The sequence below is a fragment of the Salmo salar genome, chromosome ssa22 (assembly GCF_905237065.1).
Source record: "Salmo salar chromosome ssa22, Ssal_v3.1, whole genome shotgun sequence".
Classification (NCBI taxonomy): Eukaryota; Metazoa; Chordata; class Actinopteri; order Salmoniformes; family Salmonidae; genus Salmo; species Salmo salar.
In genome coordinates, this window is record NC_059463.1 from 63,505,008 (window position 1) to 63,526,790 (window position 21,783).

The 21,783-nt window shown below is 41.7% G+C and overlaps 1 protein-coding gene across 2 annotated transcripts in view; it reads left to right on the forward strand.

The window, feature by feature from the left end:
- Positions 1-21,783, forward strand: part of raf1b (Raf-1 proto-oncogene, serine/threonine kinase b) — a 70,890-nt gene that overhangs the window by 11,548 nt on the left and 37,559 nt on the right. The window contains exons 2-6 of one of the 2 annotated variants that reach the window (XM_045704992.1): positions 1,421-1,651; positions 2,257-2,366; positions 4,064-4,163; positions 7,413-7,570; positions 15,541-15,633. In XM_045704992.1, the coding sequence (XP_045560948.1) occupies positions 1,451-1,651; positions 2,257-2,366; positions 4,064-4,163; positions 7,413-7,570; positions 15,541-15,633 (662 nt within the window). In that variant the 5' untranslated portion in view covers positions 1,421-1,450. 2 annotated transcript variants of the gene reach the window in all.

A 21,783-nucleotide genomic window follows, 5' to 3' on the forward strand; every position in this document is an offset into this window, starting at 1 on the left:
CAAAAAAATTCAAAATATTCCATTACTACTGTACTTCGAAGCATGTCAAACGCTGTTTAAAATCAATATTTTTTTTTTCTCTCGTAAAAAAGCGATAATATTCCGATCGGGAGTCGTTTTCATTCAAAGACTGAAAATGAAAACATGGAGTCGTCTCGTGCACGCGCGCCAGTCTCATTGTTCTCAGATCGACCACTTACCAAATGCGCTACTGTTTTTCAGCCAGTAACTGCAGAGTCATGATTCAACGTTCTGGCGCCTTCTGAGAGCCTATGGGAGCCGTAGAAAATGTCACGTTACAGCAGAGATCCCCTGTTTTGGATAGAGATGATCAAGAAATGGTCAGAGAGCGCTTCCTGTTTGGAATCTTCTCAGGTTTTGGCCTGCCAAATGAGTTCTATTATACTCGGACACCATTCAAACAGTTTTAGAAACTTTGGAGTGTTTTCTATCCAAAGCTAATAATTATATGCATATTCTAGTTACTGGGCAGGAGTAATAATCAGATTAAATCGGGTATGTTTTTTTATCCGGCCGTGAAAATACTGCCCCCTATCCATAACAAGTTAACAAAAAATAATGTATGTCATATAAAATATATTCACCCCACCCAGTATTGTAATCAAAACTTACCAGAAAGCATGTAGTCCTTGGCTCAGACAGTGTAGTAGCGTGGGCTCAATAGCATCTCATTAGTGTGCAAGATCTTGAGAATCAGCTGTTCATGTGATGGAAGAATGCACATTGAATTGGGGATAGTTTTACCAAAATATGCCACAAGACCTAGAATTGCCTTGTGTATCCCACAAAAGAACGTCACTGTTATAAGCTAACGTGTTTTTGGATTAATTTAAGCCAAATTCCCGGGCTTAACTTCCCATGGAAAATCTCAGGAAATATTCTGAAAATGTACTGGAAAGTTTCTGACCCTTTGCAACCCTAATTGCGATACAATACTGTGATTTTTTTATTTTTATTGCGATTCGATTTTCCAAAGATATTGCTCACGATATGTATGCTGCAGAGGGACGAGAAAGCCATCAGAAAACAACAAGTTTTGATCAGTCTTGTTAATACAAAATGGCTCCCTATTTAAACGAAGATGGAGAACCAAACTATGAAGGAAAAAATACTGTTTTGGTGCAGGTACAGCCAACTAGCGCAAAAACAACATTGCAGTATTGTCAATACGATATCTTTAAAAAAATGTATATTCGGATGTGTAACTCAGGTTTTTTTTGTTGCTTGGAGATGTTCAGACTGATGTTCCCGCTGGTTCTGACACTATATAACAGCTCTCAAATTCACACCAGCTGCTCTCTCTGGATTGGAAATGCAACGCGTCTGCGCTAAGATGAACCATACCAGTCCCTCAGCTGTCATAATGAATTGTGTATGTATACATCTTTCTATCTGCCAGGTAATTTTAAACCTGCAGCAGTGTGTAGTTATGGAGCACATCCAGGGAGCCTGGAAGACCCTGAGTAACGGATTGGGCCTGAAGGACTCAGGGTTTGATGACTCCTGCATGTCTCCCACCATCATGAAGGGATTCCCCTACCAGAGACGGTCCTCAGACGACGGCAAGATGGCAGACCCTAAAACCAGCAGCACCATTAGAGTGTTCCTGCCCAACAAACAGTGCACTGTGGTACGTACCCTAACCCTTGACCTGTAACTCTGACCTTAACCCTGCCCAACAAACAGCGTACCGTGTTAAGGACCCTAACCCTTAACCCTGCCCAACAAACAGCGCACCGTGTTAAGGACCCTAACCCTTAACCCTGCCCAACAAACAGCGCACCGTGGTAAGAACCCTAACTAACAGCGCACCAGGGTTAAGAACCCTAACCCTTGACCCCTAACTAATAAACAGCGTACCGTGGTATTAACATATATTTTCTTAAGGTATTGATATAGTGCTCCAGATTCTCTGGAGAATCTGAGGAAATTCTACAGACCTGAAAATAACCCGGGGTGTATTCATCAGTCGCACACCTGCAACGGAAACACTTTATTCTAGGAATGAAATGGTAGCAAACAGAGCAAAAGAAAGGGGGAGGGACCTATCTGAATTTGTCCAATAGAAACTCATTTTCGTAGGATTTTTTTTTCCATTTGGCGTAAGCTGTTTCCGTTGCAAATAGTTTTTGCAAATTTTTTTTTGCAACCATCTGTGACTAATGAATACACCCCAGGTGAATGCCTGTCCAGGTTTGACTCTACAGAGTGTTGTCTGTCTGTTCTGCTCCCCAGGTGAACGCGAGGCCAGGTATGACCCTCCATAACTGTCTGATTAAAGCTATGAAGGTACGAGGCCTCCAGCCAGAGTGCTGTGCTGTGTTCAGGCTACACTCTGCACAGAGGTATGTAACATTTTATTTATCCACACACCCTCAGATTTCAAAAGATTCTGTCTCATAGCATGATATTTTTGTGTTTAATGTCTAAAACAATCTTTGCCAGCAATGACCTTGAACATGTACAGTTGAAGTCAGAAGTTTACATACACTTAGGTTGGAGGTTAACTTGTTTTTCAACCACTCCACAAGTTTCTTGTTAACAAATTATAGTTTTGGCAAGTCAGTTGTGTCGTGCACAAAGTAATGTCCTAAGTCATTTTTCCCAAAAATTGTTACAGACAGATTATTTCACTTATAATTCACTGTATTGCAATTCCAGTGGGTCAGAAGTTTACATACACTAAGTTGACTGTGCCTTTAAACAGCTTGGAAAATTCCAGAAAATGATGTCATGGCTTTAGAAGCTTCTGATAGGCTAATTGACATCATTTGAGTCAATTGGGGGTGTACCTGTGGATGTATTTCAAGGCCGACCTTCAAACTCAGTGCCTCTTTGCTTGACATCATGGGGAAATCAAAAGAAATCAGCCAAGACCTCAGAAAAACAATTGTAGACCTCCACAAGTCTGGTTCATCCTTGGGAGCAATTTCCAAATGCCTGAAGGTACCACATTCATCTGTAGAAACAATAGTACGCAAGTATAAACACCATGGGACCACGCAGCCGTCATACCGCTCAGGAAGGAGACGCTTTCTGTCTCCTAGAGATGAACGTACTTTGGGCTGAAAAGTGCAAATCAATCCCAGAACAACAGCAAAGGACCTTGTGAAGATGCTGGAGGAAACGGGTACAAAAGTATCTATAGCCACAGTAAAACGAGTCCTATATCAACATAACCTGAAAGGCCACTAAGCAAGGAAGAAGCTACTGCTCCAAAATCGCCATAAAAAATATAACTGTTTGGCCATAATGACAATTGTTATGTTTGGAGGAAAAAGGGGGAGGCTTGCAAGCCAAAGAGCACCATCCCAACCGTGAAGCACGGGGGTGGCAGCATCATGTTGTGGGGGTGCTTTGCTGCAGGAGGGACTGGTGCACTTTACAAAATAGATGGCTTCATGAGGAAGGGAAATTATGGGGATATATTGAAGCAACATCTCAAGAAGTCAGGAAATTAAAGCTTGGTCGCAAATGAGTCTGTCAAATGGACAATGACCCCAAGCATACTTCCAAAGTTGTGGCAAAATGGCTTAAGGACAACAAAGTCAAGGTATTGGAGTGGCCATCACAAAGCCCTGACCTCAATCCTATAGAAAATGTGTCGGCAGAACTGAAAGTGTGCGAGCAAGGAGGTCTACAAACCTGACTCAGTTACACCAGCTCTGTCAGGAGGAATGGGCCAAAATTCACCCAACTTATTGTGGGAAGCTTGTGGAAGGATATCTGACACATTTGACCCAAGTTTAACAATTTAAAGGCAATGCTACCAAATACTAATTGAGTGCATATAAACTTCTGACCCACAGGGAATGTGATGAAAGAAATAAAAGCTGAAAGAAATAATTCTCCTATTATTTTGACATTTGACATTCTTAAAATAAAGTGGTGATCCTATCTGACCTATAACGGGAATTTTGAATGGGATTATAAATCAGGAGTTGTGAAACACCTTAGCCAAATACATTTAAACTTAGTTTATGTAAACTTCTGACTTCAACTGTTTGTACCCTGCATCTCCTCTGTGTCTCTCCTGCAGCAGGAAGTCCAGGATGGACTGGAACACGGACGCTACCTCGCTGATAGGGGAGGAGCTACTGGTGGACGTTCTAGACCACGTCCCTCTGACAACACACAACTTTGTGAGTTCAGTTCCCCTGCTGCTGTGGGTTCACTCTGTCTGCATTCCAAATGGCAACATAGGGCTCTGGTCAGAACTAGTGCACTAGATAGACACATAGGGTTCTGGTTAGAAGTAGTGCACTACATAGGCATATAGGTCACAGTTGTAAATGAGAACTGGTTCTCAACTAGCTTACCTGGTTAAATAAAAATACGGCTGTAGTGCACTATATACAGTACCAGTCAAAAGTTTGGACAAACCTACTCATTCAAGGGTTTTGCTTTATTTTATTGTATTTTCTACATTGTATAATAGTGAAGACAAATTATGAAATAACACATGCAATCATGTAGTAACCAAAAAAGTATTTTATATTTGAGATTCTTCAAAGTAGCCACCCTTTGCCTTGAGAGCTTTGCACACTCTTGGCATTCTCTCAACCAGCTCATGAGGAATTTTATTCCAATTGTCTTGAAGGAGTTCCCACGTATGCTGAGCACTTGTTGGCTGCTGTTCCTTCACTCTGCGGTCCAACTCATCCCAAATCATCTCAATTGGCTTGAGTTTGGGTGATTGTGGAGGTCAGGTCACCTGATGCAGCACTCCGTCACTCTCCTTGGTCAAATAACCCTTACACAGCCTTGAGGTGTGTTGGGTCCTTGTCCTGTTGAAAAACAAATGATGGAATGGCATATTGCTGCAAAATGCTGTGGTAGCCATGCTGGTTAAAACCTGTTAAGGACAGACGTTCCGCTAGCGGAACCCCTAGCCAACAGCCAATGGCATCGCACGGCGCGAAATACAAAACCAACTAAAATGCCACAATTCAATTTTCTCAATCAACTATTTTACACCATTTTGAAGACAAGACTCTCGTTAATCTAACCACATTGTCCGATTTCAAAAAGGCTTTACAGCGAAAGCAAAACCTTAGTATATGTCAGAGTACCCTGCCAAAAATAATCACAGCCATTTTCAAAGCAAGCATATATGTCACAAAAACCAAAACCACAGCTATATGCAGCACTAACCTTTGATCTTCATCAGATGACACTCCTAGGACATTATGTTACACAATACATGCATGTTTTGTTCAATCAAGTTCATATTTATATCAAAAACAGCTTTTTACATTCGCATGTGATGTTCAGAACTAGCAAACTTCCGGTGAATTTGCTTAATTACTCACGATTTAATGTTCACAAAATACATATTTTAACAATTATAGATACAGAACTCTTTTATGCAATCGCGGTGTCAGATTTTAAAATAGCTTTTCGGCGAAAGCACATTTTGCAATATTCTGAGTAGATAGCCCGGCCATCATGGCTAGCTAATTTGACACCCACCAAGTTTGGCCCTCACCAAACTCAGATTTACTATTAGAAAAATTTGATTACCTTTGCTTTTCTTCATCAGAATGCACTCCCAGGACTTGTACTTCAATAACAAATGTTGGTTTGGTTCCAAATAATCCATAGTTGTATTGAAATAGCTCCGTTTTGTTCGTGCGTTGAGGTCACTATCCGAAAGGTAACGCTCATTTCGTGAAAATATTCCATTACCGTACTTCGAAGCATGTCAAACGCTGTTTAAAATCAATTTTTATGCTATTTTTCTCGTAAAATAGCGATAATATTCCAACCGGGCAACGTTGTATTCATTCAAAGGCTGAAAGAAAAAAATGGACAAGTCTCGTGACCGCATCTCCAGTCTCACTGTCCCCAGGCTGACCACTACAGCAGCAGAGTTTGTAACTTTGCCCAGAGACTGCAGACACCCCATTACACTTTCTGGTGCCTTGTGAGAGTCAATGGAAGCCTTAGAAAATATCACGTTACAGCACAGATGCTGTATTTTCGATAGATGCTACAGAAGGACAATAAATTGTCAGACAGGGCACTTCCTGTATGGAATCTTCTCAGGTTTTGGCCTGCCATATGAGTTCTGTTATACTCAGACACCATTCAAACAGTTTTAGAAACTTTAGTGTTTTCTATCCAAATCTACTAATTATATGCATATTCTAGTTTCTGGGCAGGAGTAGTAACCAGATTAAATTGGTACTTTTTTTATCCGACTGTGAAAATACTGCCCCCTATCCCAAACAGGTTAAGTGTGCTTTGAATTCTAAGTAAATCACGACAGTAGCACCATCAAACTACCTCCTCCATGCTTCACGGTTGGAACTACACATGCAGAGATCATCCGTTCACCTACTCTGCATCTCACAAAGACATGGCGGTTGGAACCAAAAATCACAAATTTGGACTCATCAGACCAAAGGACAGATTTCCACCGATCTAATATCCATTACTAGTGTTTCTTGGCCCAAGCAAGTCTCTTATTGGTGTCCTTTTAGCAGTGGTTTCTTGCAGCAGTTCGACCATGAAGGACTGATTCACACAGTCTCCTCTGAACAGTTGATGTTGAGATGTGTCTGTTACTTGAACTCTGTGAAGCATTTATTTGGGCTGCAATTTCTGAGGCTGGTAACTCTAATGAACTTATCCTCTGCAGCAGAGGTAACTCTGGGTCTTCCTTTCCTGTGGCGGTCCTCACGAGAGCCCGTTTCATCGTAGCGCTTGATGGTTTTTGCGACTGCACTTGAAGAAACTTTCAAAGTTCTTGAAATTTTCCAGATTGACAGAGCTTCATGTCTTAAAGTAATGATGGACTGTTGTTTGTCTTTGCTTATTTGAGCTGTTCTTGCCATAATGTGGACTTGGTCTTTTACCAAATAGGACGATCTTCTGTATACCTCCCCTACCTTGTCACAACACTGATTGGCTCAAAAAGTAGAAAAACTCCCCAAATGAACTTTTAACAAGGATCACCTGTTAATTGAAATGCTTTCCAGGTGACTACCTCATGAAGCTGGTTGAGAGAATGCCAAGAGTGTGCAAAGCTGTTATCAAGGCAAAGGGTGGCTACTTTGAAGAATCTCAAATATAAAATATATTTTGATTTGTATAACACTTTTTTTTTTTGGTTACTGCATGATTCCATATGTGTTATTTCATAGCTTTGATGTGTTCACTATTATTCTACAATGTATAACATAGTAAGAAATAAAGAAAAACCCTTGAATTAGTAGTTGTCAAGTTGACTGGTACTGTAGGTGATTGGGGTGTAATTCTGGACTTAAGTGTTTTTTATTTCCTGTTGTAACATTCTCCAATCAGACCCTGTTGTGATAATTTAATGATGAGGTAGTGGTGATGTACTGGTGATGTCGTAGTGAAGACGTTTCTTTGGTCGTCCTCAGGTCCGAAATACTTTCCTGAAGCTGGCGTTCTGCGACATCTGTCAGAAGTTCCTGCTCAATGGGTTCCGCTGCCAGACGTGTGGCTATAAGTTCCATGAACACTGCAGCACCAAGGTTCCCACAATGTGTGTTGACTGGAGCAACATACGACAGCTGCTGTAAGACAATACACAAATATACACAATGCTATTGTTTAAAGTGTCACGTTTTTAAAGTCACATGTACAAGTACAGTTAAATGCCTTTTCTATATACATTGAGCTTGTCTGATGCTATAAGCTTACTGCTTGATGAAAAAAGACTCAAGAGGGAGCCAGAGATCTAGATAACCACAAGAAAAACACCTTAAGCTGACCCAACCATTCTTCTCCTGCTGGCTTTCGCAGATTCTGCCATTACTCTCCTCTTGCCGGGAATAGGCTACACGACAAGTCTATCTCATGTGGAATGCCAATTTATCTTACCATTTCTACCGATCTGCGTGCCAGTTATGGTTTTTATATGCACATTTTCATTGAACAGTTTCATTTAATTTAGAATAACTTCTTCATATCTCAAAATCATTATCATATATAGGGCTCTGGTCAGAAGTAGTGGCTAATCAAAATTCTATCCAAATCTAAATGAAACAAACTTAAGTAACTTCTATTGCCAACTATGTAGGAATAGCCTACATAAAGCCAACAAATAAAAACTGCAGCCTGCAGGTAGAAAATATTCAGCTAAAAATAAATATCCTGTAGTGTGCATTCATAAAGTATTGACTTTTTCCACATTTTATTACATTATTTAATCCATTATTGTAAAATGGATTAAATAAAAACCTCAAATCTACACACAATACCCCACAATGACAAAGTGAAAACAGGTTTTTAGAAATGTTTGCAAATGTATTTAAAATAAACATACCTTATTTACATAAGTATTCAGACCCTTTGCTATGAGACTCACAATTGAGCTCAGGTGAATCCAGTTTCCATTGATCATCCTTGAGAAGTTTCTACAACTTGATTGGAGTCCACCTGTGGTAAATTCAATTGATTTGACATCCCACAGTTGACAGTGCATGTCAGAGAAAGAAATAAACCATGAGGTCGAAGGAATTGTCCTTAGCGCTCCGAGACAGGATTGTGTCGAGGCACAGATCCGGGGAAGTGTACCAAAAAATGTCTGCAACATTGAAGGTCCCCAACAACACAGTGGCCTCCATCTTTCTTAAATGGAAGAAGTTTGGAACCACTAACATTCTTCCTAGAGCTGGCGCCTGGCCAAACTGAGCAAGTGGGGGAGAAGGGTCTTGGTCAGGGAGGTGACCAAGAACCTGATGGTCACTCTGACAGAGCTTCAGAGTTTCCGCCATAGAGACTGCCAGAGGTTCGGACAACAGGCCCTCCGATTTTACACACTGAACTCTATCTGAGAAGTAGTTGGTAAACCAGGCGAGGCAGTCATTTGAGAAACCAAGGCTGTAGAGTCTGCCAATAAGAATGCAATGATTGATAGAGTTGAATGCGTTGGCCGGGTCGATGAATACGGCTGCACAGTAATGTCTCTTATCGATGATGGTTATGATGTCGTTTAGGACCTTGAGCGTGGCTGAGTTGTACCCATGACCAGCTCTGGAACCAGATTGCATAGTGGAGAAGGTACGGTGGAATTCGAGATGGTCGGTGATCTGTTTGTTCACATGACTTTCGAAGACTTTAGAAAGGCAGGGCAGGATGGATATAGGTCTGTAGCAGTTTGGGTCTAGAGTGTCTCCCCCTTTGAAGAGGGGGATGACCGCGGCAGCTTTCCAATCTTTAGGGATCTCAGACGATACGAAAGAGAGGTTGAACAGACTTGTAATAGGGGTTGTAACAATGGCGGCGGATAATTTTATGAAGAGGGTCCAGATTGTCTAGCCCAGCTGATTTGTAGGGATCCAGATTCTGCAGCTCTTTCAGGACATCAGCGGTCTGGATTTGGGTGAAGGAGAAATGGTGGGGGGGGGGCTTGGGCCAGGTACTGCAGGGAGGTTGCAGAGCTGTTGGCCTGGTTTGGTGTAGCCAGGTGTAATGCGTGGCCAGCTGTAGAGAGATGCTTATTGAAATTCTCGATTATCATGTATTTATCGGTGGTGACAATGTTTCCTAAGCTAAGCTAGCCTTTGCTTTCCTGACTGTGTATATTGGTTCCAGACTTCTCTGAAAAGTTGCAAATCACAGGGATTCGAAGCTAGTGCAGGATGTTTTGTGCTGGTCAAGGGCAGTTAAGTCTGGAGTGAACGAAGGGCTATATCTGTTCCTGGTTCTACATTTTTTGAATGGGACATGCTTATTTAAGATGGTGAAGAAAGCATTTTTGAAGAACAACCAGGCATCCTCTACTGACGGAATGAGGTCAATATCCTTCCAGGATACCCGGGCCAGGTCGATTAGAAAGGCCTGCTCGCTGAAGTGTTTTAGGAAGCGTTTGACAGTGATGAGGGGTGGTCGTACGACCGCGGAGCCATTACGGATGCAGGCAATGAGGCAGTGATCGCTGAGATCTTGATTGAAAACAGCAGAGGTGTATTTGGAGGGCGAGTTAGTTAGAATGACATCTATGAGTGTGCCCGTGTTTACAGATTTGGGGTTGTACCTGGTAGGTTCATTGATCATTTGTGTGAGATTGAGGGCATCAAGCTTAGATTGTAGGACGGCCGGGGTGTGAAGCATGTCCCAGTGTCGGTGATCTAACAGTACGAACTTTGATGATAGATGGGGGGCAATCAATTCACATATGGTATTGAGGGCACAGCTGGGGGCAGAGGGAGGTCTATAGCAAGTGGCAACAGTGAGAGACTTGTTTCTGGAAAGGTGAATTTTTAGAAGTAGAAGCTCAAATTGTTTGGGTATAGACTTGGATAGCCTGCAGAGTTCTGTATTACTATCTTTGCGGTAGATTACAACACCGCCCCCTTTGGCAGTTCTATCTTGGCGGAAAATGTTATAGTTAGCGATGGAGATTTCAGGGTTTTTGGTGGTTTTCCTAAGCTAGGATTCAGACACGGCTAAGACATCCGGAATGGCAGTGTGCTTAAGCAGTGAGTAAAACAAACTTAGGGAGTAGGCTTCTAATGTTAACATGCATGAAACCAAGGCTTTTACAGTTACAGAAGTCAAGAAATGAGAGCACCTGGGGAGTGGGAGTGGAGCTAGGCACTGCAGGTCCTGGATTAACCTCCACATCACCAGAGGAACAGAGGAGAAGTAGGATAAGGGTACGGATTAAAGGCTATACGAACTGGCCGTCTTGAACGTTCGGAACAGAGCATAAAAGGAGCAGGTTTCTGGGCACGATAGCATAAGATTCAAGGCATAGTGTACAAACAAAGGTATGGTAGGATGTGAGTACATTGGAGGTAAACCTAGGCATTGAGTAATGATGAGAGAGAGATAGTCTCTAGAGACGTTTAAACCAGGTGATGTCATCGCATATGTAGGAGGTGGAACAACATGGTTGGTTAAGGCACATTGAGCAGGGCTAGAGGCTCTACAGTGAAATAAGACAGTAATCACTAACCAGGACAGTAATGGACGAGGCATATTGATATTAGAGAGAGGCATGCGTAGCCAAGTGAACATATGGGTCCAGTGAGTGGTTGGGCTGACTGGGGACACGGCGATTCAGACAGTTAGCAGGCTGATGCTAACAGTTAGTAGGCCGGGGCTAAACAAGCTAGCAGTTAGCAGACCGGGTTAGCAAGCAAGCTAGCAGTTAACAGACCGGGGCTAGCAAGTTAGCCTTTGGGGGACGTCGTGATGGGGGTAAGTCTGTTTTTGCCTCTTCGTGCGGTGACGTTGATAGAGCAGTCCTGGAATTAGTAGGGTTCCAAGTAGCTCTAGGTAGCTAGCAGGCCGGTTAGCAGAATGGGCCTTCAGCGGACGTCGCGCCTGAGGGGCCTGTTGGAATCCTCGGGCAGATTATGTCGGTATTCCAGTCGTAGAGGATCGGCGGGGCTGCTGGTCTAATGCTACTGACTGCTGCTGCTGGTCTAATGCTACTGACTGCTGCTGCTGGTCTAATGCTACTGACTGCTGCTGCTGGTCTAATGCTACTGACTGCTGCTGCTGGTCTAATGCTACTGACTGCTGCTGCTGGTCTAATGCTACTGACTGCCTGCTGCTGCTGGTCTAATGCTACTGACTGACTGGCTGCTGCTGGTCTAATGCTACTGACTGACTGCTTGCTGCTGGTCTAATGCTACTGACTGACTGACTGCTGCTGGTCTAATGATACTGACTGACTGCTTGCTGCTGGTCTAATGCTACTGACTGACTGCTTGCTGCTGGTCTAATGATACTGACTGACTGCTTGCTGCTGGTCTAATGATACTGACTGACTGCTTGCTGCTGGTCTAATGATACTGACTGACTGCTTGCTGCTGGTCTAATGAGACTGACTGACTGCTTGCTGCTGGTCTAATGAGACTGACTGACTGCTTGCTGCTGGTCTAATGATACTGACTGACTGCTTGCTGCTGGTCTAATGATACTGACTGACTGCTTGCTGCTGGTCTAATGATACTGACTGACTGCTTGACTGCTGGTCTAATGATACTGACTGACTGACTGCTATGGTGACCAGTGAGCTGAGATGAGGGGGGACTTTACCTAGCAGAGACTTGTAGATGACCTGGAGCCAGTGGGTTTGGCGACGAGTATGAAGCGAGGGCCAGCCAACGAGATCATACAGGTCGCAGTGGTGGGTAGTATATGGGGCTTTGGTGACAAAACGGATGGCACTGTGATAGACTGCATCCAATTTGCTGAGTAGAGTGTTGGAGGCTATTTTGTAAATGACATCGCAGAAGTCGAGGATTGGTAGGATGGTCAGTTTTACGAGAGTATGTTTGGCAGCATGAGTGAAGGATGCTTTGTTGCGAAATAGGAAGCCGATTCTAGGTTTAATTTTGGATTGGAGATGTTTAATGTGAGTCTAGGAGGACAGTTTAGTCTAACCAGACACCTCGGTATTTGTAGTTGTCCACATATTCTAAGTCAGAACCGTCCAGAGCGGTCAGGCGGGCAGGTGCGGGCAGTGATCGGTTGAAGAGCATGCATTTAGTTTTATTTGCATTTTAAGAGCAGTTGGAGGCCACGGAAGGAGAGTTGTATGGGATTGAAGCTCGTCTGGAGGTTAGTTAACCTGTTAGGGCTAGGGGGCAGAATTGACACGGCTGGATAAAAAAACATACCCGATTTAATCTGGTTACCACTCCTACCCAGTAACTAGAATATGCATATACTTATTACATATGGATAGAAAACACCCTAAATTTTCTAAAACTGTTTGAATGGTGTCTGTGAGTATAACAGAACTCATTTGGCAGGCAAAACCCTGAGACATTTTCTGACAGGAAGTGGATACCTGATGTGTTGTATTACCTTTAAACCTATCCCATTGAAAAACACAGGGGCTGAGGAATATTTTGGCACTTCCTATTGCTTCCACTAGATGTCACCAGCCTTTACAAAGTGTTTTGAGTCTTCTGGAGGGAGATCTGACCGAACAAGAGCCATGGAACGATGATGGCCCATTAGACACCTGGCGCGCGAGTTCATGTTGGGTACCCTCGTTCCAATACGTTATAAAAGAGTATGCATTCGTCCACCTTGAATATTATTCATGTTCTGGTTAAAAAGGCCCTAATGATTTATGCTATACAACGTTTGACATGTTTGAACGAACGTAAATATATTTTTTCCCCTCGTTCATGACGAGAAGTCCGGCTGGCTTAGATCATGTGCTAACAAGACGGAGATTTTTGGACATAAATGATGAGCTTTTTTGAACAAAACTACATTCGTTATGGACCTGTGATACCTGGAAGTGACATCTGATGAAGAGAATCAAAGGTAATGGATTATTTACATAGTATTTTCGATTTTAGATCTCCAAAACATGACGTCTAGTCTGTATCGCAACGCGTGTTTTTCTGGGCGCAGTGCTCAGATTATTGCAAAGTGTGATTTCCCAGTAAGGTTATTTTTAAATCTGGCAAGTTGATTGCGTTCAAGAGATGTAAATCTATAATTCTTTAAATGACAATATAATATTTTACCAATGTTTTCTAATTTTAATTATTTAATTTGTGACGCTGACTTGACTGCCGGTTATTGGAGGGAAACGATTTCCTCAACATCAATGCCATAGTAAAACGCTGTTTTTGGATATAAATATGAACTTGATAGAACTAAAAATGCATGCATTGTCTAACATAATGTCCTAGGAGTGTCATCTGATGGAGATTGTAAAAGGTTAGTGCATCATTTTAGCTGGTTTTATGGTTTTGGTGACCCTGTCTTTGAATTGACAAAACATTACACACACCTCTTGTAAATGTACTGTCCTAACATACTCTAAATTTATGCTTTCGCCGTAAAACCTTTTTGAAATCGTAAAACGTGGTTAGATTAAGGAGATGTTTATCTTTCAAAGGGTGTAAAATAGTTGTATGTTTGAAAAATTTGAATTTTGACATTTATTTGGATTCAAATTTGCCGCTCTTGAAATGCACCTGCTGTTGATGGAGTGCACCACGGGTGGGACGCTTGCGTCCCACCTAGCCCATAGAGGTTAACAGTGTCCAACGAAGGGCCAGAGGTATACAGAATGATGTCGTCTGCGTAAAGGTGGATCAGAGAATCACCAGCAGCGATTCACGGGGGCGGTGGGCATGAGGTGGACAGAGGACTGATCTCTGGGGGCTATATAGGGTTTATATATATATTCTACATTGTTTTCAATGGGTCTTTCTCAGTTCGGCTTGTTTTGTACTATGCAGGTACTCTAGTGGTTAGAGCGTTGGGCCAGTAACCGAAAGGTTGCTAGATCGAATCGTTCTGCCCCTGAACAAGGCAGTTAACCCACTGTTCCTAGGCCGTCATTGTAAATAAGAATTTGTTCTTAACTGACTTGTCAAGTTGAAGGTTAAATATAAAAATACTGTTCAACTTCAACCTATAACAATTTCCTGCATTTCCTGCACTCATTTCAGATTATTTCCACACACACAAAAATACTACGCCTTTATTTTTAACCAAACATTGCGATTTAGATAAGGGGGTGAACTTTTGGAATCATGGAACTAGAATGTTTATTATAATTCTGTAGTTGGAGTATAAATAACAGTGGTCACTTTGAATACAGTGTTTGACATGACAACGAATGAAAACGCCATGGACGAGTTATTGTGACAGGGTAGGAACCAAAGTGATGTTTCCTAGGGGACCCTATAATCTTTGGCTACATTAAATCTTTATTCATGTAGATAACCTATTCATGCTTCGCCTATTCCTCTTTGATTTAGAAGATAATGCTGCACAAACGTTATGATTTAGGCCTCCACCAGCACTGGTATCAGGCTGTATTAGCTAGCTACGTTTGCTCTGACTCAGTACTTTTTATTAGCCATTTAGCTAGCTAACTAACTAACTAATGAGAGCGAGACTATAAAATGGATGTTACACACGGTGTATCACAAACAAAACATTCAAATACCGTTTATAGAAGGTAAAGTAAAAACCTAAACCGGTCCGTGCATCAATACCGGTTTATAGTAAAATACGGTATACTGCCCAGCCCTACTCGAAATCAGTTTTTTTTTGTAAAAACATGCTGATAAAATGCGGGAGCTCATCTGTTCATGATCTCTCTCCCTCTAGTGTGTCTCAAGTCTCTCTCTCTCTCTCTCTCTCTGTCTCTCTGTCTCTCTGTCTCTCTGTCTCTCTGTCTCTCTGTCTCTCTGTCTCTCTGTCTCTCTGTCTCTCTGTCTCTCTGTCTCTCTGTCTCTCTGTCTCTCTGTCTCTCTGTCTCTCTGTCTCTCTGTCTCTCTGTCTCTCTGTCTCTCTGTCTCTCTGTCTCTCTGTCTCTCTGTCTCTCTGTCTCTCTGTCTCTCTCTCTCTGTCTCTCTGTCTCTCTCTCTCCTGTCTCTCTCTCTCTCTCTCTCTCTCTCTCTCTCTCTCCTGTCTCTGCTTTACTGATGGTATCAGTTATGATAAGTTGGTCCCAGAACAGTCCTATAAGTCCTATTCATAATGATACTGTGATAGAGCCTGGTAAATATACTATATGTTGTAACCCTGCCTCTTCTCTCCTCCCAGCCTGTTCCCTACCCCTGGAGAGACTGGTGGTCCATCTCTCCCTCCTCTAACATCACGACGTCTGAGGGACTCGCTCTCCAGATTTCCTGTCAGGTACAAGTTTTCCTCTCTCTCAATTACATTACATTTTAAGGGGCTTTATTGGCATGGGAAACATATGTTTACATTGCCAAAGGAAGTGAAATAGGTAATGAGCAAGGGAAATAAGCAATCAGTAAATGGTACTCTGTTTTAAAATAATATAGACATTTCAAATGTGTTATTGTTGGCTATGTACGTTTTGTGAAATCTTGGTTGGTGAGTGGACCGTAGTCCACACAACTAGGGTTGTTGCGGTGACCATATTACCGCCATACCAGCGGTCACGAGTCATGAAGGCAGTCAAATTCCATGTGACTGTTTAGTCACAGTAATTAGGCTTCTCCAAACTCTGATGCTGCTGCTGGTCATTAGTAACCTACCAAACTAGCTAACTACCTGGGACTCAGCACTCTATTGTCCCTCTAATCACTCTGACATCAATGCAATTTGTAATGGAAAATCTAATCAAACACTTCATGAGAGCCCATGAGCTCATGTATCTCTATAGTCTATGAAATTGAGTGAGAAAACAGAGTGATGGCCTCTATTAAAAATAGGAGGATCCCATCAGCTTTCTATAGGCTAGACCTACTATATTTATTTCTCAACTTTCCTAATAGTAAGCACATCGCTTCTCTTTACAACAGGAGTATAGCCTACCTGGCTGGCATGAAAATGAACCACAGGAAAAGAGTCCTCCATTCGCTATTAAACATGTATTTTTGCACCCGGTTTCGTGACAATTTAGAATGGTCCATTCTAAATCAAAACAAATTTCACACATACACGAAATAATATATGTAAAGACAAGATTACATCAAGAATAGTCTGATGGGTGATAATATTAGACTTGTGAATGATATATTATCACTTGTGAATGTTGCCCAGGAAGATGCTTTTCACCATAAAAATTGACCTTTTATAATAAAAACATTACATGCATAATCACATTTGCAGTCATTTTTGATAATGGTGTTTTCTGCTAATGGAACATTTGCGCTTATAGCCTACTGCCATGTGCGCATTGTTGCGCTTATAATGAAGAAATGGCCTAATAGGTTCTCAACATTTAAAGCTAAATGTTCTGATCTGTTGCGTCAGCCTCATTCTGTAAAAAAGTTTTTGTTGTTGCTTGTGGTTGTATTAATTTGAGATCTATCGTATCCCGCATCTGTCCCAGACTATGTTTGGAATATATATTTCTTGCACAGAATAGAGTAGGTCAACTTTTGTACTATGGGGTATAGTAGATTGACAGGCTAGTGCTTTTGCTGTTCGTTAGGCCTACTCATCTTGTTGGCTGACGACAAAGTAAATGTGGACAGTTCTTCCAATATCTTCAATATGCACTCTGGAATTGGATAAGGCGCACGGAGTTGCGTCCCCGATGTGTCTGTCTTCACTTGTAGCTTGTGAGAAAGACCCGATCATGAGGTGCGTTGGAGTGCGAAACACACAGGGAGAAGGCCACAACAGAACACTCCGGGCCAAGGGCACAACGGCCACTGGCCGCAAAAGGCATGGATTTTTTTTGCATTACGGCAACACAAGGGGGATGCCGGCATGAAATTCAAGGCATTATCAAGTGCTTGTCAAATTGTGAATGAGAGACTGATGAAGTGTGTGCAGCCTGCGCAAAAATCAAAGCAGAACTCATACCTTTTCATGCGACTTTTTTCAAATTCTCATTAGTTGTCATCATGCAGCCTTAAAATGTATTAAATATATATATATATAGCCCAATGTTTGTAGAACTAACGTTACATAAATAACTCTTAACCTCTCTGGGCTAGGCGGGACGAATTCGTCCCACCTACGTAACAGCCACTTGCAGCCTGTGGCGCGATTTTCAAAACATTAAAAATCCTATTACTTCAATTTCTCAAACATATGACTATTTTACAGCTATTTAAAGACAAGACTCTCGTTAATCTAACCACACTGTCCGATTTCAAAAAGGCTTTACAACGAAAGCAAAACATTAGATTATGTCAGCAGAGTACCCAGCCAGAAATAATCAGACACCCATTTTTCAAGCCAGCATATAATGTCACCAAAACCCAGAAGACAGCTAAATGCAGCACTCACCTTTGATCTTCATCAGATGACAACCCTAGGACATTATGTTATACAATACATGCATGTTTTGTTCAATCAAGTTCATGTTTATATCAAAAACCAGCTTTTTACATTAGCATGTGACGTTCAGAACTAGCATACCCCCCGCAAACTTCCGGGGAATTCGTTAACATTTTACTAAATTACTCACGATAAACGTTCACAAAAAGCATAACAATTATTTTAAGAATTATAGATACAGACTCGATATGCACTCGATATGTCCGATTTTAAAATAGCTTTTTGGTGAAAGCACATTTTGCAATATTCTAAGTACATAGCCCAGGCATCACGGGCTCGCTATTTAGACACCCGGCAAGTTTAGCACTCACCATAATCATATTTACTATTATAAAAGTTTCATTACCTTTTGTTGTCTTTGTCAGAATATCACACCCAGGACTGCTACTTCAATAACAAATGTTGGTTTGGTCCAAAATAATCCATCGTTATATCCGAATAGCGGCGTTTTGTTCGTGCGTTCCAGACACTATCCGAAATGGTAAAGAAGTGTCGCGCGCAATTCGTGACAATAAAATTCTAAATATTCCATTACCGTACTTCGAAGCATGTCAACCGCTGTTTAAAATCAATTTTTACGCCATTTTTCTCGTAGAAAAGCGATAATATTCCGACAGGGAATCTCCTTTTCGGCAAACAGAGGAAAAAATCACAAAGGCGGGGGCGGTCGGGTCACGCGCATAAGCCCAGAGTCCCTTGATCGGCCACTTGAGAAAGGCGATAATGTGTTTCAGCCTGGGGCTGGAATGACGACATTCTGTTTTTTCCCGGGCTCTGAGCGCCTATGGACGACGTGGGAAGTGTCACGTTAGAGCAGAGATCCTTAGTAAATGATAGAGATGGAAAAGAAGTTCAAGAAATGGTCAGACAGGCCACTTCCTGTAAAGGAATCTCTCAGGTTTTGACCTGCCATTTGAGTTCTGTTATACTCAGACACCATTCAAACAGTTTTAGAAACTTTAGGGTATTTTCTATCCATATGTAATAAGTATATGCATATTCTAGTTACTGGGTAGGAGTGGTAACCAGATTAAATCGGGTATGTTTTTTATCCAGCTGTGTCAATACTGCCCCCTAGCCCTAACAGGTTAAGCATATAGGAGTACCTATTTCCTTGTTAACCACTCAACACAGAATAGCTGCATGTGTGTTCTACCTCCAATCTTTTTGAGAAAATATCCTTTCTATTTTATTCAGATACAGTACTATTAAATATGAAATGATGCCACAGAATTCTAAGAAAATCTAGTGTGCTAAATTAACTAGTGTAGCCCACAGCCATATGGCACAGCCACATCAGGACCAGCTAAATGAACTAGTGTAGCCCACAGCCACATCAGGACCTGCTAAATTAACTAGTGTCGCCCCACAGCCACATCAGGACCTGCTGAATGAACTAGTGTAGCCCACAGCCACATCAGGACCTGCTAAATGAACTAGTGTAGCCCACAGCCACATCAGGACCTGCTAAATGAACTAGTGTAGCCCACAGCCACATCAGGACCTGCTAAATGAACTAGTGTAGCCCCACAGCCACATCAGGACCTGCTAAATGAACTAGTGTAGCCCCATAGCCACATCAGGACCTAACATAAGGACAACTCAGAGTATGTTATTCTGTTCTTCTGAAATAGACTACATTTTCTTCATATCATGTTTCTTTAGACCGGTCTAAAATAAATAATGGATTTATTGTGATGGTATAGGCTATATTACATGGATTTATTAAGACTTTTTTAAATGTAGATGTTCCAAAGGTCTACATCAGTGGCTTGTAGAATATGTGTGGAAGCCAGGAGAAGATAAAGGTGTTTAAGTTAATTCATGACCAATTACCGTGAGAACAACAGTTATTTGCTTGACAATCACCGGCAGATTAAATTTCATGACAGCCACAGCCCTACTCACAACCAGCGGGAAATGGGTTTGATAATAGATTGAAGTATTTTTAGCCAGATCCTAATTGGGATGTGGAGTTTTTTGTTACTTTTGATTGCTTCTTGCCATGTCTCGTGCACCTGAGCTTAATTTCGAGTCTCATAGCAAAGGGTCTGAATACTTATGTAAATGTGATATTTCAGTATTTTTTTTTTTTATTAGATTTTTTTTTAGCTTTGTCATTATGGGGTATTGTATGTAGATTGAGGAAACAAATATTGAATCAATTTTAAAGTAAGGCTGTAATTTAACAAAGTGGGAAAAGTCAAGGGGTCTGAATACTTTTCGAATGCGCTGTATAAACTGTATTCTAGTCAATGACACTCCGGCATGGCTCATCCTAATATATTTATTTTACTTTAGATTTGTGTGTGTGTGTTGTTGTGTAATGTTAGATACTACTGCACTGTTGGAGCTAGGAACACAAGCATTTCGCGACACTCGCAATAACATCTGCATGTGACCAAGACAATTTGATTTGATGCTGTCAAGTAGGTGTTTGTCCCCCTGTTTTTTAAATTTTTTATTTCACCTTTATTTAACCAGGTAGGCTAGTTGAGAACAAGTCCTTTATTTAACCAGGTGGCTAGTTGAGAACAAGTCCTTTATTTAACCAGGTAGGCTAGTTGAGAACAAGTCCTTTATTTAACCAGGTAGGCTAGTTGAGAACAAGTCCTTTATTTAACCAGGTAGGCCAGTTGAGAACAAGTCCTTTATTTAACCAGGTAGGCTAGTTGAGAACAAGTTCTCATTTACAACTGCGACCTGGCCAAGATAAAGCGTAGCAGTTCAACACATACAACAACACAGAGTTACACATGGAATAAACTAATGTACAGTCAATAATACAGTAGAAAAAGTCTATATACAGTGTGTGCAAATGAGGTAAGATAATGGAGGTAAGGGAATAAATAGGCCATGGTGTCGAAGTAATTAAAAATACCAATTAAACACTGGAGTGATAGATGTGCAAGTAGAGATACTGGGGTGCAAAGGAGCAAGATAAATACAGTATGGGGATGAGGTAGTTGGCTGGGCTATGTACAGATGGGCTATGTGCAGTGATCTGTGAGCTGCTCTGACAGCTGGTGCTTAAAGCTAGTGAGGGAGAAGCTGTCTTCATTGAAGTTGGATATTCTAGTGGGGTGGGGATCTAGGTAGCACACAGGAAGACATTATTTTTCTCTGTTGATCGATTCCCTTTTGAATTTCTAGCCAGATGTAAAATGTTCCTGTTTTAATCTATTTAATAGAGTGGGATATGTCTGCTCTATACTAAATTAGCACTGCGGCATGCCAGGGGATGGTCTGTGTGGAAGATTAGGTTGTTTTACATTTTTGTAGCAGTCAGCAAACATTGGCTCAGGATTTTCCGTGAGGAGCTTCTTTTTGTGCCTTCTCATTTTTTTTTACATCCAGGGGTTGTATTGTTATGACCTCTGCACTGTATTGTAATGACCTCTGCACAGAGGGAGGGAGCTTTAAAGTCCTCTGCATTTGGGTCGGGGAGGCTGTGAAACTATCCTGCCATTGTTGGGCTCGAGGGCTTTGACACCTCTCACTTCACACCACAGTGCTTATTGAAGTTGTATCTGGATCTGTTCTGTCCTAGTAACCTTAGTATCCAGTCCTTATAAATGAAAATAGATTATTGTGATGTCTTTTTGTTCTTGGCTTTAAAAGTAGCTTCAGACTAAACATGACTCACTCAGTTCCAGGTTGGATGGTAGTTTCAGGTTTCTGCTTCTTTTGCTGGTCGTTGGTTTGCCAGAGCATTTGCTCTGTAGTCCTTGGGAATAAGAATCTTTGGTAGTAGAATCCTTCCAGGTAATTTGGTCCAAAATCAGGTTGTAGGTTTGGAGTTTTGATTTGGAGTAAAGGTTATGTTGTGGAGGGTAGTATCCTGTATAAATCCAAGTTTCTACAAATCTAAATCCACCTTTCTATAAAAATAAGCCAGGCCCACCCACTGGGCTGCCAGCCCCAGCCAATCAGGAGTTTTTTCCCCACAAAAGGGCTTTATTACAGACATAAATACTCTTCAGTTTCACCATCTGCCCAGGTGGCTGGTCTAAGACGGTCCCG